At 36.9% G+C, this 25,125-nt stretch overlaps 1 protein-coding gene across 3 annotated transcripts; it reads right to left on the minus strand.

Annotated features, from left to right (window-relative positions):
- Positions 1-970: 970 nt before the first annotated feature.
- On the minus strand, positions 971-24,365 carry rapgef4a (Rap guanine nucleotide exchange factor 4a). Of its 3 annotated transcripts, XM_033986758.2 has the most exons (31): positions 24,298-24,365; positions 20,434-20,576; positions 20,274-20,362; positions 19,810-19,956; positions 13,320-13,392; positions 10,206-10,270; positions 9,254-9,304; positions 9,032-9,138; positions 8,634-8,755; positions 8,352-8,535; positions 8,043-8,127; positions 7,712-7,772; positions 7,424-7,500; positions 7,190-7,336; positions 6,443-6,552; positions 5,252-5,337; positions 4,887-4,965; positions 4,585-4,735; positions 4,414-4,502; positions 4,294-4,321; positions 4,132-4,210; positions 3,689-3,835; positions 3,204-3,301; positions 2,808-2,933; positions 2,558-2,736; positions 2,382-2,472; positions 2,230-2,280; positions 1,676-1,763; positions 1,495-1,559; positions 1,359-1,413; positions 971-1,123 (listed from the first exon to the last, which is right to left on the minus strand). In XM_033986758.2, exons 1-31 carry the CDS (start codon positions 24,363-24,365, stop codon positions 996-998), a joined length of 3,069 nt encoding a protein of 1,022 aa, XP_033842649.1. In that variant the 3' UTR covers positions 971-995. The 3 variants fall into 3 exon arrangements, with proteins under 3 accessions (XP_033842649.1, XP_055086397.1, XP_055086398.1); XM_055230422.1 differs by lacking the exons at positions 19,810-19,956; positions 20,274-20,362; positions 20,434-20,576; positions 24,298-24,365 and adding an exon at positions 18,882-19,090; XM_055230423.1 differs by lacking the exons at positions 19,810-19,956; positions 20,274-20,362; positions 20,434-20,576; positions 24,298-24,365 and adding an exon at positions 17,273-17,330.
- Between the last annotated feature and the right edge of the window lie 760 nt (positions 24,366-25,125).

A 25,125-nucleotide genomic window follows, 5' to 3' on the forward strand; every position in this document is an offset into this window, starting at 1 on the left:
ATATGTGTTACAACAGCGCCTCTTAGTGGACAGACGAGGAATAACATAAACACAGTATTACCTCGTTTTCCTCGAAGGTCCTGCAGTACAGTATACGTGCATTGAAAATTAGCCTTTTTTCATATTTGTAAACATGAATAGAATACGTGCTTACATATAGCCATAAATTAAGACATCAAGTATCTTTATGTAACACTTTATTGGTACTTAAAACAGAACCTCATTGTTGTAACATTTGCTTTTAACATGCCTTAAATGACACCAATATACAGTATAAAATAAGTAGCATAACAAACACACTGTATGGCACATAGACAATATGTACAAAACATTATATGTACAGAGCTTATAGAGGCTTCTTGAGAAACACTGAAGAGATGTGCTCAGGGTCCTAGAGTACAAACCACTTCGGTGGGCCCGCCCTTCAAGTTGTCTCTATGGTAAATACATAGGCCTATAGACTTTGTGAGGGCCCCTACTTGCACTGTGCCATGGATAAACGAGTACTCGTCCAACGTCTCTGGGTGTGCTTTTACAAAAAAAAAAAAAGTTTTTCCATGCTGGTGTGAAAATAAATATCTGTGTGCAATTAACAATGCAAAATAACCAAACAAATTAAATAGAATAGTATAAATATACTTGTATAAAAACATAAAACAAATGAATATTAAGAGTCACACATTTCTATATTAAACATTTGTGTTTACAACAGAATTGTTAATAGGAGGAACTTTTGAGTTGTCTTGTAAACCTCAAGATTGGACAGCACCAATTTTGACAAATGCACCCTCCTTGAGTTTGGTAAAACATTTTAAAATGTCCACTTTTTGTCAATAATTTTGTGTTCTTTTAATCAGAACACTAGAGGTATCTAAAAAGAACTGCAGAGATCACTGTAATAAAAGTCACTGGCATTGGCATTCAAAACAATACTTGTTATCAGATTAAAAATATAAAGCAAAAAAGAAGCTTGTGTGTGATTTCTCCCTATGAGTTTAAGACCTGCGTGGCTCCAATCTGTGGGATAGCTGGGTCAGAGTCCTTTGGTTATCTATCACATTGAGGTGACGGATATAGTTACGCACTTCAGGGTGATTCTTGCCTGCTACAGGAGAGTCTGGGCCTGGAAAATATGGAGAGAGAAATGTTAAGTGCTTCAAACCAAAAAATTACAGATAAGTAAATCAAACAGATTTTTCATGTTTGATGTTCTAGTGCATTGACAAATAGGCTAGTCAAGCAACAGAAAGACACAGGGAGGTTATTTTGCTGTTTGTTTAAACATATTTAACACAATTTTTAAAACATCCCATAGAACATTATTGTTTCAACAAAACCATTATTCTCAGGGCACTTACTGAATGGTTGGCTCCTGCAGTATCTCACTATCTTGACTGTATTGGCTATCATTCGCTGGAAGATATTGAAAAAAAAAAAACCCTCAGTGGACAGTCGTATACCATCTAACAAATCAATGCACCTTTAGAGCCTCACCATCTTCTCAAAATTGACCAAATTGTCAATAAACGTTTTGTTGCCCTCATGAGTGAACGTCATGTCTGGAAAAGGAGAAGGAAATAGAGTGAAATGTGACAAAAACGGAGGTCAATTGTTTGGATGGAAGCTGTTAAAGAAGCCATTCCACAGCAATAAAACTGGTGAAAATGATGAGCACCTTTGATCAGCAGAGGCATGAAGGGGATGATGGGAGGCTCCAGCTTGGCCACAGTCAGTCTGTAGGCCCGGTGGTTTCTGGATGGGTCCTGTGCAGACAAGGGCACTGGACTTAGACTGGACTGGACTTATGATAGACATGATACTACAAATATTCAGCTTGTTATAGAGGAGTAGAGGACATGATTGCTCCTTATAATTGTATTTTAAATATTGGAGTACTTTTCAAAATGACTCTCAAAATACTAAAAAGTGAGCTAACTTACTGATTTGCTTTTGCATTGCTCAACAAAAAAATAGCTTTATTTCATTAGGTGAGAGTTTAGTTGTTTAAATACATATTTTGTGGTTTCCACATTAGAAATGGTAACTTTGAGATAAATAGTGACGGAAAGGCCAAAACTGTTGCACTTTATTAGAAATAATAGAAGTATTCCTTAAAATAGCTCAAGGCTACTTTGAACAATTTTGGTGGCTTGTGGGTAGTAAATTCAGTTCAGCTTATTTATGTTATGCATTTCTTTTATTCACATCGAATTAATGTATTTTACTTACCATAAAGTTTTCAAATTCAGAATAAAACTTCTTAAATTTGCTGGGAAGCTTCTGCAAAACAATAGAACATAACATTTACATATGTTTTAGTTTTTATTAAACAATTTATATTTGTTATATTACTGAATCAAGTATGTAGTGAAGACACCTACTTCCCAAGTTTGACTCAGTCTGCTTACAGCTGGATTACTTAGTCCCATGATGATGGCAAAAAAGGCATTGAGATTGCGGTACTCCTTACAGCTGTGACCGACAGAAAATCCAAACATAAGCCACAAGTAACCCGCACAGAAAAAAACAGGTGCAACAGTGAAAATAGCTGACGTACTGTGCAGCAATCTTTATAAACTTCTTGAGAAGCTGCACCCTTTTACTGAGCTGACTGCACAGACAGACCTCAGTGATGACCCAGAACTGGATTTCATTAAAGCGTCGCAAAAACAGGTCCAGGTTGACGGTGGTTTTCTTCACATTTTGCCTCCCAAATGTGTGGTAGATGAGCTCGAGCTGTTTGGAGAAATGGGCACAGTGAAAACAAAGTGGATTGCTGTGAGAGGGCAACAGCACTAAAGTCATACCTCATGTACACAGTGGAACAGCTCCCAGTCGTAGGAAGTCATGTGATATGCCACATCCTTCGAGCTCATCAACTCAAAACTGACCAGTGACCCGGTGTTTGGGCCGTCCTGTTCAGGTAAAGGGGTCTAGCAATGTGAAAACACGTATATCAACACATGTTTGAGATAAATCGTTTTCAGTTTAGTAGTTTAGTTTTAATAGTTAAGTTTAGGTCTAGCTCAGTGTAGATTTAGACCTTGAATAATTTAATAATAATTTAGGGCTGGTTTAGTACTCGAAAGGCTAAATATTTTCCATAGGTTCCATATATTTTCGAGAAGAACTGACAGAAACAACAATTTTGCAATGTGCAAAGATCATACAAGATGAACAAGTAAAGGCTTTGTAGAACTAACCAAAGAATCTAGCTGATCCCTGCGGCATGCGAACAGTCGTCCATTTATGCCAAGCGAGGAGAATACTGACACATCATTGGGCTTGAAGACAACTTTTTCTGTCAAATAAAAAACTCAAATTATTTTCCTCAGCAATTTGACCTTAACCTAAGTGCTACATATACAAATGAAAAAAACAGAGATACTGTTTTTGCGTTTCTCTAATGTAAAGATAACACTTGCCACCAACATTGACAATAAAATGGCATTAATCAGTAAGGTAAGATAAACAATGAATACGTTTTTGCCTGGGATGCTCCACAGTATGGCATTAACCTTATCTATCTTGCATTTATTTAATTACAGGTGTCTATATTGCAAAAACACATTTCCTTGTTTCATGTTGTTATAGTCAAAAGGTAAAACTTAGGGCTATCTATAAATATATAAATATATCTGAACTATAAACTTATAATTTTAAAGGACAATGTGTCTGGTGTTCTGACCTCCTGCTGAGCTGAGGCCGACCAGGAGCAGGTCCTCTACTGACCCCAGTTTGTCGGACACTGCCCCAAGAACCTCTCTGACAGAGGCCCCCACAGGGACACGGATGGTGGTGTAGGTGTGGTCACACCAGTACACTTTGAACAGGACTGCACACAGGACAATAAAGTAAGGTCATCAACAAAGAAGTGACATGAGTTCAGATAAAACTTAAAAATATTCAAAATGGCAGAAAGGTTCTTTTATTCACCATCTTTCACTATTTGTCAGAGAAATTAATAAAACTTCAAATGTCTTTTGATTCTCGGAGGAAGCTGAATTTTCCCAACAGAATCCAGAGTAATACATGAAACATTCACGCTGTAGTGCTTTGCTAGCTTTTTGTTTTGGACATATGGGGCAACAATGAGCTCATTGTTAAAGGAATTTCCTCATAAATACTTACTTTCATCTGTGCTCCTGATGGGCTCTCTCTTTTGAGGCTTGTCTTCTCCTGTACTGAACTGCCTCAATAAAACTTTGTGCTGTGATGTACAGATGTAAAATATATGAATAAAACCACATTACAACATAATAACTACAGTAAACTATTTAAAATACTGCTTACCTTTTTGGGTGTTAGTCTGACACCATCACTGCAATGTACAACAGACCATTATTAAATTATATAATACATGATGATGATAAAAATAAAAATAATTTGATCCAATTAGTGCAAACAACTTACTTTTGTTTGACACATCGTTCTAACTCTGTTAACTGATCCCTGAGAGCTGGAATGACTTTTGCTTCTTCTGACACTGCCAAAAGAAACTCCTAAAAAAATGTATCCATGATGAAAACTAAAACAGAAATGTTTTCTTAAATACAAAAATCTCCACTGCATATCGCCACCTACCTCCATAAACATGACAGACACGTGATCCTCCAGCAGATAGTCCCCATGTAAAGAGGCCCACTGAATCACCAGTCGTATGACCCTGCGCTTATTGTTCAGAGTGTAGTCCAGCTTCTCCTGCTCAGAGCCCTGTGAGGCCTGGGCATGGTAAGTACAGTGCTGTTAAAGATCTACCAAAAGATATTGTACCAAATATAACCTAATACATAAACTTTGGCTTTTTACTCATTGAAATTAGCTGTGTTGGGTGTATTGTTTGGTAGACTAAATAGTAAACATCATGCAGTACAATCAAAGGATATTGAGCCAGTAGTACTGGACAAAGTTGAGTATTTGGTATGAAGACACAGTGCATGAGGACAAAGTCATCTAAGGCCATATCTGTGGAACCAAAAACACAAGAAGAGAATAATATCAAAGAGAGGTCATACTCCACATGGCCCTGTCACCTATGTGTGCTGCAAAATGCAAATGGACTTCATCTGTGAGAATTAATGCGATCAGCCCTGTGATGTGTGGCTAATTATAGACAGAGCAAACGGGTCAGTGGAGACAATAAATATATGTCATTGTGGAAAAGCCCTTCACAGTGAATGACCATCCCATCCAAAGACTATGTAAGAGGCCACTAATGCTATCTAGGCCAGGTCGTCTTCACGGGTAGTACCTGACTCTGAGAACTGAGAGTCCAGGCGCATCATTTCAAGGAGGTGCTCCAAAATCTTCTCCGGCGTTCCTGACATCACGTTGTATCTGCAGCGACAACAGGAATAAAAAACACACACTCTTAACTAATCAACAAACACTGGCTCTTAATGCTCGGAGTGACGAGGCTACGGCCCTTGACTGATTTGTGTTACTCGAACATGTGTCTTTGATTGCTCCATTTGATAACAATCCCATTTACAATCACACAGTTCTTGGACAGCTGAAGATTAAGGGCCGTCTGGGGGTAAGTGCCTGGAGAGAAGCCAAAAAAGTAGGGGCATCCTCTCGGAGAAGGAGAATCAACACTCACTCTAGCCTGGCTTGTTTTTTTAATACTTGAGCTGCAGACGAGTGGGAGCAGTACAGTGTTGTGTTTTTTCGCGACCGGGGGGACACCACAGTCTTGACGGTGTTGGAAGTGGGGAGAGGACTTGATTAGAGGGCGACCCTGAAGAAGTAATTGTGACTTGCCAGGCCTTTTATTCCTCTAGGAGGCAAGCCATTATTACCATTAATGTGTCTCTCTATGTTACAGCAGCCATAGTGCAATGACAGATGCCTCTATTAAGTAACACTCATAGGTTGCAGCGCACTCAGATGTGCCACTGTTCACTGTTTTTATTTGTAGGTCGGGAGCAGACAGTAATCAGCAGGTATATGCACCTACTTCAGACAAGTGACTTATTTTATTCTTGAGTACCTGAAATTAACAGTTACTATAGAGGCCATATTATATGAATGGGACATATGTCCTTAGCGATCATTCATTTAGCCATTCTTTAGTTTATGCTACAAACTATGTTATTTAAATGCCACCTGAACACTTTTGACAGCTTTTCAGCACTAGCTTTTTCCAAGGCTGTGACTTAATTAAAAGGTTACATTGAAATACACAGCAGAATAACTTAATAATACACAATGACTTAAAATGTTTTTGGCAACTCTGTTGTGGCTGATATCTGGAGAGGTGATGGAATGTTTCTATATAGCATATTTTACTCAAATTGTTTTCCAGTTTAAACAGAATATTAGGCTTTCTTACCACTTCTGAATGCTTTTTATCTTTTATGTTTTTAAGTAAAATCACAATTCATGCCCTATCAGTCTTTCTTGAATGAACCAGAACCAGCAGCTGTCTGTAGTTCCTCACTTATAATGGGAGGGGGTGGGTCCATGGATGCTACTCCGGCTAAGGCTCTTCTCCAGCACCAGGACGTCCTGACCGTGCTCCTTCAGACGGACGGTGTTAGCCTCCACATCCTTCAGACAAAACCCAGTCAGTCAGGTTATTGACAGAAGCTGTGTGCTCGATGATGAGGTGCATCAGAAGAATTACACAATCAAGGTTTAATTTACAGTTAACAAGAGGGATGGCCTAATAACTCAGGTATGGCAGTTCCTTTGCCAGATCTTGCTGCTACAATTTTTTCTTTATCAATATTGACATTTTTTAAATAAAATATAAGATTCCTTGTTTTTCTAACTTTCTTGGGCTTAACAAAATGCTCACTGTTTCCCAGGGCTGCAGAATATATCCCAAACAAATTTGAAACGGCCCAATTATCAAATCACAAAAGCCGCAATTTTTAGATAATAGAATATTCACTGGGCAAAAAACACGTGTTTTTTATAGAAAAATCTTGTTGTTCCTTACAAACATGTATGAATTGGATGGGATACTTACATTAGTATTAGCTCATGTTTCAGTCATCTCTGAAATATTATTGATATTCCTGTAGTTGTTTACCCTCTGAACAGAATTCTACTTTTCAAACATATATCGTGTCCTACTGTTTTCCTACATGTGGGTTTTATTATTATTAATTATTTCAGTCAGTGGTGCATTACTCAGTTTTTGCCAATAGAGGGCAGCAGTATTGTTACGTTAGCCACTCACCCGTAGAATCCTGTTGAAATCCTCTTTGTCCACTCTGAGAAAGTGGCAGTTGTCTTCTCTTAGGACGATGGAGGCGGCTCGAGGAGCATCATTTACCAGAGCAAGCTTTCCAAAGTCATCTCCCTCATGAAGTGTGCACACCACACCCTGGTTAACAGGCAGAAGTGTGGTTACACAGCTGACAGTGAACTAATACACTGTACTGTACATTCATGCAATACAAGAAATACTTACTTTTCCATAAATCACAACATTGACAGAGCCCTTTAGAATGATGTACCAGGATGTGCCTTCCTCTCCTTGTGTGAACACTAAACAGTTACAAATGAAAAAGTAAAAAATACATTCTTTCTTTTTTGTTATGGTATTGAGCCTAATAGAGCCAAGAAAAGAATGAAAATAGTATGTATACGACTCATGAATTAAGCTTTTGACAGCTGCTTCTACATGTTTAAAGGAACGTATTGCATGATGCAACATCATTGGATATTTATCACATACAATTTTATGTTGCCTACTTACATACTGTCCCAGCGTTGGCATGGGACTCAAATATCAGGACCCCTGCAAGTTCCCTCTTTACCTGTGAGAGTTTGAGAGACAAAACAATTTCAATAGGTGCACACAATATATTATTATAGCCCTGTAGTACTATCACATTATCAAGTGTAGATGTAGTGTCCAATATGTAAAAATCTATTTTCACAAATGCCACACAGTACAAAGCTTTACTCTGCCTTTACAGAGAATTCAACTTACTCTATTTGCATCATCTTCCTCAAAATTATGTCTATACAACGTAGCAGTAACCCCAGACAGACTCACATGTAAAAGACCAATAACATGTACTTACTGTGGTGGACAGATGAGATAAGGCTTTAATATGAAGCAGCTCTTCATAAATAATTTCTAAGTCGTCTGCCGTCCGTTCTGAGGGACTGAAACAAACCATAAACAATGCAGGCCACGTTATTATAGCAATGACTATATTTGTGGCCCATATTGCATCCATGACACCTCATTCAACCATAAGGTCATAGAAGATTTGTGTTTAACAAATATGTGAAATTAAATGTCACATCATAGCAAAGTAATTCTTGGAATAAGGATGTTAGCAAATATTGTGAAAGTAATGGTATTGTTTTATTAGACACAAACGTACGATTTCCTGAGAATCATCCTCATGTGTGCGTCAGGTCCGAGCTGTGAAAGGAGCAGTAGTGTGTCTTGGAGCTCCTCTTGGCTTTCCTTCTTCTCCTCTTCACTAGGTAATGGAGTGTCTTCCTGTTCATCCTCTAGAAATCTGTAGAAGAGATACTTGTCTTGGAAGTTCAGCTCCTGCTCCACTGCATCATATTAAAATAGCATAGTAAAATAAAGTAAAGAGTCAATATGTCAATATGTCGCCTCATTAGAGCAGACGAAACATCAAACAGAGACAGACCATGGTTCAGGACCCCCTCCTCCAGTAGCACCTGCCACATGCCCACAGCATGAGCGCGTGAGTGGATGCACGAGCTCTGCTGCATTTGCCAGTCCACCAACTCAGTTCCCACGCAACATTGCCTGCAAAAACATCATCCTTATTATAACTAATCCCACTAAACTGATGGGGTCCATTAAATGATTAACATATTTTTAGAAGAAATGCAATGACAAAAGGGTTTGGCTCAGAAATAAAATTTTCATAAACCTCTCTCTGGTGGTAATAGGTAACAAAACCACAACGTTTGACAGTACTCCAGCATTCCAAACATAGTAGTCTGACCTTCACAAAATGGTCACATAATGTCAAATTTACAAATTCACAATTACAAGTCATCGTCCACTACTTTGACAAACCTGTATGTCTTTAGGTGATACTTTCTGTCTCGGATCATGTGTGGAGCTCTGGACAAGATGGCATTTCGGATGATCTTCCCTGCTCTCAGGATGCTCTCGGAGGGGACCTGACAGCCCGGGGAAAAGAGGGTCACAGCAGTGGTCTGAGTAACTATCATCAACAGGACAGTCCTGCTGAGTAGTGAGTACAAAGCATCACGAGGAGATGAAAATGTTTACTACCTGAGAAAGGCATTTAGGAAGAGGTTTGGTTGGGCTTTCAATGAATGACTTCTGCGAAATAAAAAGGGATTAAAAGAAAAATAATAAGAAGGGGAGAATAAATTAAGGAATATATAATAGAAATTTAAATGAATAGGTATGTAAAAACAAAAAGGTAAAGTATAGAAGTGTATAGTGTATAGACATATTTTTACTCAATCTAATCTTTTTCACAGGACGTTTGAGTGATGTTTTATGGAGCTAATGAAAAGTGCATGTTGTAATGCTGTTGATTTCCAATGGCTAAGCTACAAGGCTGTGACATTTAAATGCATTCAGCACATTTTCATGTACCAGTGTAACTCATGCGTTCATGTGAAAGCTTTAAAGCCTCATTACTTATTTACTGGAAAATTAGGCCAGTTTGTAGCCAAGACACTGGGCTTTCATTCTAGTGATTTATATATGTATGCATGTTTTTCTGTTATGTAACTACAAAGGCAGCTGCATGTTTTCTTCTCTTTACATAACTGGGCAGCCATGTCAGAAGCTCTCGCTAGTGCCACCATATGAACTAAGGTCCAGGATGAAATAAATCACCGGTAAAGACATGTTTTAACCAAGGGGACAGGAAGCAACAAGAGGAGAGAAGGTGGAGCAGGAAGGCTTTTGCATGGACATAGGTCACAAGATTAAATTTAGATGTACTTTTGACAAACTTGACAATTTGAACCACAAATAATATTGAGGGTAAAGGTATTAACATTTCGGTTATAAAGCAAATAAGTAGAGCAACATTTCTTAACATTTTGCAAGGTTTTGTAAGGTTGGAATTTAGGTCATATCATTATTTGTGAGCTATTTCTTTAACAATATGAAGTCTTGTGTTGATAAAAAACATGCTGCAATAATAGTAGTATATGAAAATACATTTAAAGTATCAAAAGTAACGTAGTGAAAGTAATGTGCTTACCTTGTTCTTGTGATTGGGGATGGAAACATATGAGTTGTTGCTAATGTTTTCTTTGTCAGGCATCCCTGCGTGAGGAAAAAAATGTTTTAGAATGTGACTTTATTTTATGATTGAAACACAGCAACAAAAAGAGTTAGTTAGAGACCAAATGCCCAACGTACAAGTTGAACCACATGTTTGCCTTTACATGTAAACAAACATAAGTATTTCTGTAAGTTTTACTATACTACTATATACTTTATGGACTTATCATTATCATTAATACATAAAAGCTTCAACAGTTTATTTTGGGGCTCAGTATGTATCATATGTACATTTTCTTTGAAGTGGTGGTGAGATTTTTCCTATTTATGTTGTAATATGACAAGATTTAAGCTGTAGAGGGTTGACTAAATAAATTCTGTGGCTAATTATTGGTTCATTCTGTTATTTACTTTCTTAAATACTACTAGTTTCATTACTTTCTTTTTACTTTCATTCATTCTGTTACTTATTTGCTGAAGCTAACGCCTTTTAATGAAACTGTCTATTTAAAATGGTTTACTGGGATCATCTTGCTTTATTGTAATAGTGTCAGAAGCATAAAGTCGTTTCAATATTATCTTTTATCATAATATTTCTTTGTAGCGTTATATATTGTGCTTGAAAATGTGTTATTGTGACAGACCTATATCTTTCTTGGTTTCCATTTTAAATTCACAAAGTCACTGCCATCATAAAAGTAAATAATGCTCCAACTCTTCTATTGATGATGGAATAAGACCAACTTTTCAAATCTTGCTTCATGACTTTGTGATAGAATAGCTGAGGTTAATTCTCAGAAAAATAAATGTATGCACAGTTCCCTCCAGGTCACACCACATAAAGTGTCAATGCTGTTCAGTCAGTATTGGAGCTGCAGGCCAGAAACTCTCGAGCTATTCTTAGATACCAACACAGACACTGAATTGAAACCAAACATGAGAAAAGGCATATATAGATTTCTCTTAAAAACTATTCTCAATACAGTGATTTGAAGCAATGTCTTTATAACTGAAATGTTAAAAAATATTTATCATTGGTAAATTATATTACAACTGATCCTATTTGTAATAATTCATATTCTCCTCAAATAAATATATATTTCAGGGTTATTCAAAGTAATGCTGTACAATCCAAACAAATGCCTTTCTACCAAACCATATCCATGGAAATAAACACAGGGAAAGATGGGTGTTTGTGGCCAACTACTTAAATGAGTGTACAGTGATCACTTATTTCTTACAATGATCTTTGAAAATGACCAAAATCTCCTGCTGATAAGAGTTTCATATTAGCCAACATTTTCATGTGTTTATAGAAAGCACTAATGAGCCAACTCTTCATCCATAACAAAGTTTAGTCTGGAGGCGTTTGGCCAGTTTGGCTGCATGAGTGATAAGAGACTAAAACACTTTAAATGTGGTGTGGGAATTTGAGCATGTTTAGTGTTGTACTTAATAAAACTATTTACTGATGTTTATGTGATGCTTTTGAGGTGACCCACATGATGACTTGACCCTTCACATGACACATTCAGTCATATCTACAGGACTATCTGCTAATAAGCCTGTATTATTAGGTTACTTTGCTTTTATCTAGATCACAGTATTATAGTAGTAGTATATTTCTGACTGATGTAAAAATAATAATAAAATAAAATAAAAAGCTCCTGCTGTTAACACTGATGCCCTGTCAAAGAGCAGTGTTGTTGTAACTAAAAAAGCGATTTAAGCCATGATTAATTCATGTCTGTACAGTGGAGTGCACCAGCCCCCAGCTGCTTGATGTCTGTGTGATTTCTGAGTAAGAGCAGTCAGGCAGAGCACTGTAAATCCCTCAAGTGCACCACTGTACATTATAGACGCACTCACTCTTACATATTCATCGCTCACAGTCAGGGATAACCAGAAAATGTGCTACAGCAGCAGACATCAACTCAGACTGCTGACTTTATAGGAAAAAATAAAATGTGGCAACTGCAAATTGTGCTTTTAAAACATCAATAAAATGTGCATAAAAATATACAATAGAAATAGTAGTTGCAAAAACTACTTAAAATTGTCTGAGTTTGAGCTGTGTGTAAAACCGCTAACAAATTTGTGTTATCATGACTTTAGTATAACTCAACAAAAGCAAAATCAACTTCCCTATATATATATATATATATATATATATATATATATATATATATATATATATATATATATATTCTAATAATTGCATGCATATATATATGTATGTATATATATATATATATATATATATATATATATATATATATATAAATGCACGCAATTATTAGAATGTATTTTTTGTAAATATAAAATATAATAGCTGACAAACATTCTAAATGGCTTAATACTTACACACTCTTGTGATTGTGATTAACTACAGACAGCAATGATTCCAATAGTCAGTGGATGGAACACACTATGATCTGGTCTTATTTACTGTATATATCAGTAAGACTGTATGTGACACAATGAGATTGTATCTTCATAGCTAGAAGGGATTCTCTTGAAAATATCAGCAGGTCCAAGGGAATGTGTCACAGGAAATTACGTCATAATAAATCTGTCATTATATATTCACAATACATCCCACAGCGATGTCCCAGCAAAGCATCAGCCTCACTGTATTCTCAGCTGGTACACTGCTGTTCATCAATTTTATGGTACATGACTTTGCAGCCATTTAAGTGCCCCCTTTGAGTCAAACTAAGTCAATATTGAATTAACTTGCTACAGAAAAAAAAAATAACTGTCTACAATAGAGGAGGTAGATAAGAATCCAGAACCTACTGGACAGAGGCAATGAGACATATGTTACAGACGTAAGGCATAGCGACACGCATGGGCATTGTATGTCGCATGCTTTAGAATTATTCTCTATTGTAAGTGATTGATAATTGCTTATGTTGTGTGGCTTGTATGCTTCCTAATATTTTTTTTCTGAAGAACCTCAATATCTGAAAGAGTGCTTTGAGTGAGAGGCTGCTCTATGTGTCATGTGTTAAAGTCAACAGGAAGTTTGCAGCGCCTCAGGTTACACCAAGAACATTAAAAACACTACAGAGGACCAAGAGGAACTTACTCTCGGCACTGCAGCCACTTTCCATCACACCATAAGGAGGGGCGAGCAGTCCAGCCATGCACTGATGATACTTCTAGAAAAGACACAATAAAAATATACTGAATTAGCAATTTAAAACAATTCAATCATTTTGTGGCAGCATCTTACTTTTATGATATAATCAGCTGCAGTATCCACCTATCCATTTGAATAACAATGGTAATCCCATATGTTATGTTACATAACATACATAGTATTATCGATACTGTGTCATACAACACGTTAACACAACATATCGTGTTAATTGACATTACTAACTGATGTATCCCAGTTCAAATCCTATTTGGTTCCATCTGGAACTTATATCTTGGATCCCAGAAAGCCCTAATTTACAGTAGGAAATCAACTGCTTTCACAAATCAGCATCTTGATCTTCGATTTAACATTTACTTTGCAAACTACAGGAACCCTGACTTTTCAGTGAAATAGTGTTTTATTGTTTTTAGATTTAAAGCTACCATATGTAAGTTTATTTGATTTTCTTAGATGTAAAACCTGTTCCCCGCAGCCCTCACCTGGCCTTTGCTCAGGCTCACCTATGGGCTCTGGTCTTCTTCTGTCAGGCCAACTCTGGCACTATCTTACAGTAGTAATGTAGATAGCATCTAGTGGTGGTATGCGCAACAAGGCCGAGTCAGCCAATCTAATTACAAATGGTAGCTTTAAGCTATAGAGAGTTAAGTATGTAACTTCTATGGGTAATTATTGCTTTATTCTTATTCTTAAATGGATTGGATTATTGGATGAAATGGTTTATTTGGATTACCGGTATCTTGTTTTATTGTTACAGTGTCAGTGGTAACAGTCAGTAGTTTCAATATTGTAATATTTTCAATATTAAATATTATGTATCACAATATTTCTCTGTAGCAATTTATCATAACTTTATCATTACAGACCTAGGGTGGGACAATATGTCAAACACGTTAATCACATTTTTCCCTCACACTGATTGATGACAATTTTCAGTTTCATTTTTCTAATCCCTAAAAATAAATATTAACAAAACAGACTTATTTATTCAGTACTATGCTCTTACAGGCTATATATCTTTCAGTTAAAAAGCATCCAATTTTGGACCATTTGAAACAATTAGATCTCTTTTTTTTTTATTTGATTAATTCCACAAGACTACCTTGAGTATGTTTTCCAGATATGAAGAACAATTGTGCTACAGTATAATCTGCCCAAATATTTAGATTAAAATAATGCAAGTTTGTGTATCTAACAAATTTAAAACTATGACATACACAGATTGATGATATTTTGAATAACATTTTTTATCCAATTCTTTTTATTCAATTTAGATGTGTGTATATTTAAAAGAGCAGAGTACGGTTGTTCCAATGATGTCATGCCAACATCAGCATAGTTCAGTGGGTAATAAGGAATCCCCATGTACAGTAGTATGTAATTGTCAAAAACCATATGGCATCCTTAATTATTTATATAAGAAGAAGTCATGGAGGAATCAGAGCCTAAGGATATGTAGCTTACTGTGTATAAAGGCTGTAGCATCAGTGTTACATAACAGACATCACCACTGCACTTTTAAATGCCACGGTTTTGTTTGCAGTAGAGGGAAAAAGAGGGCAATTTAATCACAGCCAATGAACCATAAAGAAATATTGCCTTACACAGTTTGACATTACTGGGAATTACACCACAAATTATTATAGATCCAACAGTTGTGCTAAAAGGCTATGTATACAAAAGGCTAAACTTAAGCAAAATATTACAAGATAAAGCATGTAATATGTGATACTGTAAGACAAAATGATTTTGGAAATGATATGAAATTGGCAGTCAATATTGTTTTTGAGCTATAATAATCAGCATCCATTTTTATTTTTTTCATTTCATTTTCAGTGTTGCTCCATTAAATTCTTGCCTGATGGCACGGGTATATTCCAAGATGACAATGCCAGGATTCATCGGGCTCAAATAGTGAAAGAGTGGTTCAGGAACATGAGACATCATTTTCACACATATATTGTCCACCACAGAGTCCAGGCCTTAACCCCATTGAGAATCTTTGGGATGTGCTGGAGAAGGCTTTGTGCAGCGGTCAGACTCGACCATCATCAGTGCAAGAGGTGAAAAATGTATGCAACACTGGATGGAAATAAATCTTGTGACATTGCAGAAGCGAAATCGAAACAATGCCACAGGAAATGCATGCTATAATCAAAGCTAAAGGCAGTACAATGAAATATTAAGTCTGCGACCTTTTGTTGGTGGTGACTTTTTTTTTGGCCAGGCAGTGTATGTTTCTTCTATATATAGAGAAGTGAAAGGTAATTACAAGTGGTTTTAGGTCAATAAAAAGCTGATTCAAGACAACCTAGTGACTAACCATCTCTCACTATCTTTAACTCAGAGGGGACTGAATAAGACACGCCTCCATGATGTCATGTATTCTCCCTGGTCTTTTTTTTATTCAATTGTCCCCCTCTGAAGTCACTTAATTGCTTTAGCAAACCTTTAGGGACATGTGGCTCCATTAGGAAACTATTTACAACCATTTCAAAAAAAAAAAAAAAAAAAAAATGTTTGCTGAGTTAAAACATAAAATTGTGACTAAAATTACAGATTAAATAATTTAGTTGATCAATACAACGCAACACTACATAAATAAACAGGTCACCTCTCAGACATTGCTGACACTTAAGGGAATAGAGAAGACCACTTAGAGAAAAACAGAGAGTTGAGACCCATGAGGCACTTGGGTGGGGTTTCATTTAGAAGAAGGATTAAAATGTGTCAGGTGTGTCAAGTTTGGGAGCTCAGGCTGTGTTTGACTCTGTTTACATGTTATTTTATTTGCAAGTATGTTACTTAGCTACTGACATACTGCATCAGATTTTTCTTAATAGAGACCAATAATAAGCTGATAAAGATGGTCTCTTTTCAATGTTTCTATAGTTGCAAGGGAGGGCCATGTTTTAATCATTGCAACAAAAGCACAAACTTAACTGACATTTCATTTGGTTTTATTGGATTCATTAGCATTGCCGATATAGAGATGGGGAAGTTATATATTTTTATGATTATGTTTTATATCCCTATAAATACACTGTCATTCTGATTTATTCAATTAAATCTTGTAAAATGTTACAAACCAGATGTGTCATTTTATTATGTATTTGTAGTAGAGATGTCAACATGATTTATTATTGGTTTGATCAGAGTGCTTTCCTCTGGTAAATGGACTGTAAATGTCATAATGTACACCTATGGTTCACAGAGATTCAATGGAGATTGCTATCTATTCAAGAGCATGATGATGTGTACTTTCACATCAAGAGGACTCTGGCTTTACTCTGTAGCTTAAACTGTTTACACAGCATCAGCTATAGAAGATATGTTGTTTTTCTTACACTAGACTAATAGTGACTATTAATTATGTAAACATCATAATGGGTGATTACAGATTACTGTTACATACAATGGAGAAAGTCACTTTGGTAAGCATCAGACATGTTTAGATGATGTTCAGCTGTTACTGTAGAACTAACAAGAGCAATCTCAGTTCAAACTCCATGTGGCCTTTCATGCTTCAGCAGGTTATTGCTTTGTGAGCATCAATGTGCATGAATGCACCCATGAATTTTGAATAATCCTTCCCAGATTACATAAACTAAAAGAGCACAATTTGTAACTACACTCTGAGCTCTTAACATTCAGCACACCTCAGGACTCTCAGGGGAACAATAGAGGGAAGACACTCCCTGAAGTTTCACTCAACATTGGAAGAGTTCCGACAAAACAGACATAACTACATTATATAACTCAGAACGGTACTTCAATGTCTAATTCAAAGTAATTCCATGAATTACCAACATGTGTGGAAATTACTCAAAAATTACAGTAGGCCTATATTAAAAAACAAATGCAAGTGTTGCCAAAATTACCTAAAGATGCCCACAGTGTCTCATGCACATAGTAAAACTTCACTCTCTTTGAGATCCCGTAGATGAACAATCACTGCACAGGTATTGAGTTGAGTGCAAAAGTTCCTTGGTCCTGGTCCATGGTGCTGCAGGAGCGTGAGGCCACTAGTCTGTGCCTTAGCAGAGCCGCTCTCAGCTGCGTCTAAGCGGCAGCGGTTGCTAAGTGATCGCTCCATCACTCTCTCCCTCCCTCTATCTTTCCTCCTCTACAATCTGAGCTAAAAGGAGCAGGAGATGTTCTATTTAAATGCACATGTACTACACATGTAGTACATGTGCATGTGTACTACACAGTACACATTTACAACAACTATAGACTGTTTGATATCCAGAAATTTTTTTAAAAAGCTTTACATGGCAATTTCATTAATATTCATACTGAGTCAAATGAAATACTATAATACATTATATGTATCTTGTGTGAAGTGAGTTTGCATTCTCTCTTCCTTACACCTGACATGAGATAGAGGGATCCTCACATTCCTCCTTCTCCGACACCAGAGGCCACGCAGAGCTCCTGCCACTTTCCGTTCATCAGCCTGCCTCTGCTTTGCCCACCAGACTGCTCCCTGGACTGATGCTGCTGACACAACCACACACTACCCTGTCCTCTACAACAGACACAACTACATCCACATACTACTGCAGTTACTAAGACGTATACTGCCCTGATGGATCACTCCAAATGAATTTTCTGTCAAGCCTGCAAATTTACGCTGATGTGACCATGAAAGAGCTGCCTTGGGTCTCTAAACACACAAATTACTATCTTGTTATTTTAGTCTTGGTCCCTATCGGAAGTGGGGCACAAAGTACAGAGCAAATTGATGATGAAGCCATCTTTGGACATCATGCCCGGCGCGCTGAACGGGGCTCATGTCTGCTCTGTTAAACAAACAAGCGCACGGCTTATTCACAACAAATCCTGCTTCTCACAAGTTCTAACTTAAAGTGATTACCATAAAGGTTATAGAACTAAATGCACAGTGAAATATGAGGATCAAATGGCATCTCAGTGTAAATGATGTAAAAAGTGGTATATTTATATTTATTATATTAGGTGCCTTGGACAGTGACACACTTATGTGGGTGGAATGAAAGACATTTTCTCTTAAAGCAGTGCAGGAGCTGTCACTGGTCATTTGCTGTAACTATAATTGCTACTAGTGCAGAGGTGTGACAGGCTATCACAAAAAATATTGCAACAAATCTTATAAAATACAATTAATACTGAATAACTACAGAAGAGCAACAATTTTTACTTGGAGCAAAGTGATGTGTGACCTTAATAATTGTGTGATACAGTATCAAGATTCATATTAAGTCTGACTTTAGTCAAGTGTAGATTTATTACCCACATGTAAATATATTACTGACTGACATTCCAAAATAACTAATTCAAATGTGTATGTAAAATCCTAATTTAATTTACATTTCAGTATGGTATACATAGGTGCAAGAACAGAAAAGGCAGGTGCAGCTACAGGCATTTAATCTATGTTTTAAACGTATGATGTTAGCGTTTTTCAAAGTTTAGAAAGAGCATATTAAAGATAGTCTTTAAACAAACCTTGCAGAGAAATGACATCCCGGAGCTGTGATAGAATAAGGTGTTGTCTAAGAGAGTTGCCACATGATCCAACCAGATCCAAACAAGGTTAAGTGCTCAGTCCCAGTGCTGGCCAGTGCAGTGACACAGAGCCATAATCTAACAGTCCTATGCCCTTCGGTCCCAGAGGAAATGGGCTGTTTCTCTCAGGAAACCAGCCCAGAGCAGTAACTCCAGCAGAGACAGGGAGGAGTGGAGGGGCCGCCAGCAGCACGACACCTTACAAACAACATGCAGTCAGGGGAAATGAAGATATGACTGGAGCATTGAGCGCACCGGCCAGACCATCCTACTTTTGTTCATCCACTAACAATACTGTTTCTCTTCAGCATCTTGTGACAGGCATTTTTCTCTTCAGAGTCATTTGCTACAGCTATTTACAATTTTCTTCCCATGTTTGTCATGACACAACAAGATGTATGGAATGTAAGGCTATTGGAAGTCAACGGAGGCTTTGTCTCACACAGTGTTAGGTAAATGAATGAAAAAATGAGGGCCAAATGGCTCCAATATGAATAAACAGAAAGAACTTGTAGCATTCTATCTCCACCTAGTGGTGATAAAGCAGAAATAACAAAGACCATCAAACTACAACGCAGAGTGTCAGTATGGAATGGAAAAAGAGCAAACGTTCAAATATTTCAACTAATAGGTCCAGTATTGTTGAATTATTTTTGTGTTACATCATTATTATTTTAAAGTTTCTGGTCATCTGCAATAACAACGTAACATGTTATTTACTTTTAATTAGTAGATCTCATAATGACCAAAGATTCAGAAAATTACTATTTCGTTGTCAAATTATACTTATATTCTGTCAGTATCAAGTATTCTATAAAGTGCAGCCAGTTTGGTTGAGGTCTGAAACTAGCACAGACGGTGTGCTCACCTCCCACAGGGACCTGAACTCCCTCTGCTCGATGCGTAGGAGCTCGCTGAATTCCCTGGTAACAATAGTGGCATGTCTCGGAGTATTATCCAGAATGGACTCTCCGAATGCTGTGCCAGTCCCCAGAGTACAGATAGTAACAGCATCCTACAACAGAAATACCGTAATTACCAAAATGGAAGAGAGTTAATACCTAGCTTTTAAGGAATTTTAAATGATTTTCAAACCAAATGCAACAAACTCAGATACAAAGTGTCAGAAAAGGAATGGACCTCAAGAGATTAAGCCTTTACAATTGGCCTAGTTTTATTCCTTGTATAATTCAAACCCTGGGCTCCATATCATATTTTGCATATATAGTTAGAACAAATTATATTGAACATGGCCTTGTTTAGCATGTGTCTAGCAAACCATTTTTTTGTTGAATTTAAAATAGTTCACCAATTTGTCCAGACTCCACATACCTGATATCTTGATGTCTCTGAAACTTTGACATCTAATGAGCCAGAGAGAACTGCATACCAACTGGTCCCAATGTCTCCCTGTCGATACACTGCAGAATTTGAAAAATACATTTAAAACCACTTCATTTTGACATTTCATAGTTTGTGTGATTTGACTTACAGGTGATGCCTTTCTCTAAGCATTCATAAAATCCACATAGACATATCTGCTGTAACAAAGTGGGGTGGAATCTCTCGAAGGCCTTCACACTTTTGAGACGTGCCAAGATTATGTCAACATCCTCACCGGATCGCTCTGCTGGCCTGAATGCAAGAAAATAGAAAGACATTGTTCGGATTTGTGTCAGAATACTTAGTTCTTTTACAGGAGAGGCCATGTACAGACGCAGAACAGGAACACATTGACCTGGATTGAAAAAACCTTTGAATGTGACACTAATTAGTCCCACAGCAGTAACACCTCCTTCTTCCATCAAGTTCATCAACATCTCTATCAAAAATGGAGCAGCTCCTTCCTTTGATAGTAAGCCAACTGTATCCATGTTATCTATATTGGAACATCAGAGCTTTACTTATACTGACATTATAGCTTGAGTGACATTGGGTGGTAACATTGCTTAACTTTTCTCTTTGAATTACACACAGACTATTTCAGACCTGAACTATAAACACAACTAAGCACAATATGTATGTATGTATGTATGTATGTATGTATGTATGTATGTATGTATGTATGTGTGTGTGTGTGTGTGTGTGTGTGTGTGTGTGTGTGTGTGTGTGTGTGTATGTATGTATGTATGTATGTATGTATGTATGTATGTATGTATGTATGTATGTGTGTGTATGTATGTATGTATGTATGTATGTATGTATGTATGTATGTATGTATGTATGTATGTATGTGTGTGTGTATGTATGTATGTATGTATGTATGTATGTGGGTATGTATGTATGTATGTATGTATGTGTGTGTGTGTGTGTGTGTGTGTGTGTGTGTGTGTGTATATGTATGTATGTATGTGTGTATGTATGTATGTATTGATTGGAATAGTGTTACAATACTAAAATTTCAATCAATCAATCAATCAATCAACGTTTATTTATAGAGCACTTTACAACACTCAAGGTGACCAAAGTGCTTTCCAGTAAAATCAAATTAAAATAAGTTAAAATCATACTAAAACAGTAAAATAAAGTACATTAATATAACAAATTATAAATAATGATAATGCGTCACAACATTACTAAGTGTTGAAAGCTGAAAGTCTGAATAAATATGTTTTAAGCCTGGATTTAAAAAGACCAAAGTCAGTAATGGTGCGCATATCAGGAGGCAATTTGTTCCAGAGTTTGGGCCCAGCCACAGAGAAGGCCCGATCACCCCAGTGTTTGTATTTAGTTTTCGGAATTTCCAAAAGGAGTTGATTAGATGACCTCAAGGCCCGGTTTGGATTTCGGACCGCCAACAGTATTATTACAACAGTACTAAAATTTTAAACTTGATTTTGATATTAAGGAAAAGACTTGATGCTCAGTACCAAGTCCAATACCAAGATGATAAACACTCCAAGAATGTCATTTTCAATATTAAATTATAGTAATTTCTTTCATATTACCATGTTGCCTTATATCTGTGTAATCCCTCAGTGTCCAGTGGGTTCCATAGTGGTCCATGGGTGTGTACTAGTCTATGTGTCTTATACTTGTTCTGATACAGCTCAAGATCATTCTAAAGTTTTTCAGTAAAGGTTCATTTCTGTCCTGTGAATTTGACTTTTTTAGTAATGATTGCTCAAAAACGTATCTAGTTTTGATACTAGTTTTAGCATTGATTAGTAGCTGGTTATCAATACTTTTGACAACCCCTCACTGGAATATATGGCAAGATCTATATGATTGTTTTTTAGTTTTTTATATATACAATATAATTGACATTCCCACAGGTTTAGCAGAAGAAAGGGAGTCTGACATTCATCAATCTTAAAGAAAACATATTTTTTTAGTACTTAATATGAATCTATAAGATACATAGATCATTATTTTACATTTTGTCCACTGTAAACAGCACACTTGATCCAAAACTTTGTTATCATATAAAGAGCTCCTTTGAGTTCTTGTTCAAAATCACAAAAAAGATAGGCCCTCTTTATACTGACATTTCACTCCAACAAGAGAAAGATTTCATTCATGTTTTTTGTTTTAAAAAAAGACGAAACATACTTGAACCCTACGTGTATGACCTGGAGTCAGAACTTTCTGAATAACTGCATGTATGTACAGAGCAGTGGGTGGAAAAAAGGGATAGGTGAGCACTCAAGTAAAAAAACAAAACATTAAATAACTTTTTCCAAGCTATTTTTCTTTTTCACATGCTTACTTCTGTGAGTCATCATACTCATTCTTAGGCTATGTATTGTGTTCATATATTCCATCTCCTGGAAAAAACACAGGATTTGGAATAATTGTTATACTAAATGTTTGCCTGGGATCCAGAATACAAATTTCTTCAATACTTTACGAAGATGCGAGTCTGGTCACTGGAGAATCCCTCTATTTTCAAATGGGCATGTCTGACAGGTGGATTAGTCAATTGGGACACACATTGTCCGCCGTATCAGAAAAAACTAAAGGAGTAAAATATCACAGGGGATTGAAAAACATGGCAGATTTCTGCAATGAGCAAAGCATTAAACTCTGTTAATCTGAGGTAAGATAAATTTTATTTTATTTGTAAATCATAGGTGACCAATGAGCTCCTTCGTTTCACATGTGTCATTGAAAAATAACAAATCTGATTGGACGATCACATTTGACTGGGCTTGAGATGCAACGGAGGATGTGGGAACCAAACTAATATAAATCTATAAAAAATACAGAGGTATGTCAGCCTGAATTTCCCAGGCAAACTAAATGCAATAAAGTGACATTTAAGCTACCAAGATTCTCCTTGGTGTGTTGTGTTCACAGATAAAAGAGCAACAGCTTGATGTTTTGTTGTTCCTTTCAAATGACATTACTCACATTATTGATATTGAGTTGGTGTCTTTCTATAGCCACACTTGTGATTTCTAGAAAAAAAGCTTTTAGTAAGTGATTCAATCTTCAAAACACAAGAGATAGGATTTGGTAAATCTGAAGGGGGATTAACTTGTCAATACTGTCAATGTAATTGGTTTAATTGAAGTTGCCGTGGAGATGAAAGTGCAGCTGTAGAAGAATGGATTGGAAAAGTTGAGTCAAATCAACAGCACACATTTGGTCTAATGCACAGGTGCCTTCCTTCCGCAGCCAACCACGGGATGTTACTGGGTAAACACATTTGGCACACTGCGTCACCTGCTCTTAATGGCTCCTGCACTTTGGACCTGTCTATGCATCACTCCCACCCCTGAGCGGACTAGGCTATGTGTAGAGGCTAAGATTTGAACACGCCCAGCATCACTTTATAATAAGTCATAAGCATTTGTGTGTGTATGCAAATTACAAATTGTTTATTACCAAATTACTAATATATGTGTTTCATTTCCATCATATAATAGCCAACATCAGAGAGCTATTGAGTACAGTACAGTATATCTGAAAAATATGACAAATCACACAAACAGGCTTATTAAAAAGTAAAGGTGCACCTGGTATTTTCCCAGTTGAACACACAAACCAGCTTTAATCCACCATCGTGGCAAAGTCTCTAACTTGTTTATAACTTGCTCTGTAATCACAAATATAGTCTATAAACTGTTCTGGTTTTGGATAGCAAGTGGCATGACATGTATCCATCACTGTCTGCATGCGCAAAAAGTAATAGTCCCTACAAAATTGTTAGGCTTTTAATGAAATCCAATGTGACGCAGAAAAAAGTGGTTGTAACGTTAAATACATTACTAGGCTGGCTATGTAGTCTACCTCATTTGTGGATTCAATTAGTCTCGTGGTGCTCTTAATTGATTCATCTTGCTTTGATCAAAACGGTAAACCTAAATAACAAAGATTTCCCAAAGTACAATTGTTGTCCGTATACTTTTACCTTTTATCCAGACAAATAATCCACTCTGCAGATTCCGACGATCGTGAGGACGAGTGTGCTGCCACCATGCTGGAGCTGCTGCTGATGCTGCGGCGGAGGGACTGCTCTGGGGCTACTGTATCTGCACTCCGTCAGGGCGCACTGTCACTGGAACAAGAGGAGCACGCACAGAACACGCTCACTGCAACACACGGAGCGCTACTGCATTCACACAAAGGCGCACGGCATCTTCAGACCAGGTAATGCACAAACAGATTTAGTGCCAGCTCACATCTCCCTGCAAAGAGGCACATAGCAACAGTTTTAGTGGAGGTGTGGCGGAGGGATAGTAAACGCGTGGGTTTGATCATGATTTCAGCTAGCAAAGGTGGACACGTGATTCCATGAAGCTGCCACCTGCTGTAACCCTTAAGTTTCACAAACACTGAAGCCGATTTTTATTATGAATAATAAAGAAATAAATAGCCTAAAACAATCTGTTACATTTTGGTCATTTATATCAGTTCCTCCTATGGTTGATTGTGCACAGTGTGACAGACCTAAACAGGATCTTAATATGATGTTTTTATGACTTTATTTTCACACCACGAAAAGCTGGTTTGAGACCTAGACTATACAACATTTATGACATATAGACAGCTGGATGTTGCTGTGTAGCTCCCATAGTCTATAACTAAAAATGAACACCCTACAATAGTGCTGGAGGTGGCTCTTATTTGACTTTAGAATTCATAGCCTAGCACTAAAATGTTTGAATCAGCATAGACCTAGGCTATTAAAGAATTTAATAATATGAACATAGGCAAAATCATATTCTGAATTCCCACA

Source organism: Periophthalmus magnuspinnatus, chromosome 21, assembly GCF_009829125.3.
Source record: "Periophthalmus magnuspinnatus isolate fPerMag1 chromosome 21, fPerMag1.2.pri, whole genome shotgun sequence".
NCBI classification, from domain to species: domain Eukaryota; kingdom Metazoa; phylum Chordata; class Actinopteri; order Gobiiformes; family Gobiidae; genus Periophthalmus; species Periophthalmus magnuspinnatus.

Coding starts and splice junctions, on each gene's coding strand:
- rapgef4a (XM_033986758.2), bottom strand. CDS start 24,365: ATGGTGGCAGCACACTCGTCCTCACGATCGTCGGAATCTGCAGAGTGG. Junction 2,737..2,807: donor TGTTCCACTGTGTACATGAG/GTATGACTTTAG, acceptor TTCTCCAAACAG/CTCGAGCTCATCTACCACAC. Junction 1,414..1,494: donor TGGTCAATTTTGAGAAGATG/GTGAGGCTCTAA, acceptor AATATCTTCCAG/CGAATGATAGCCAATACAGT.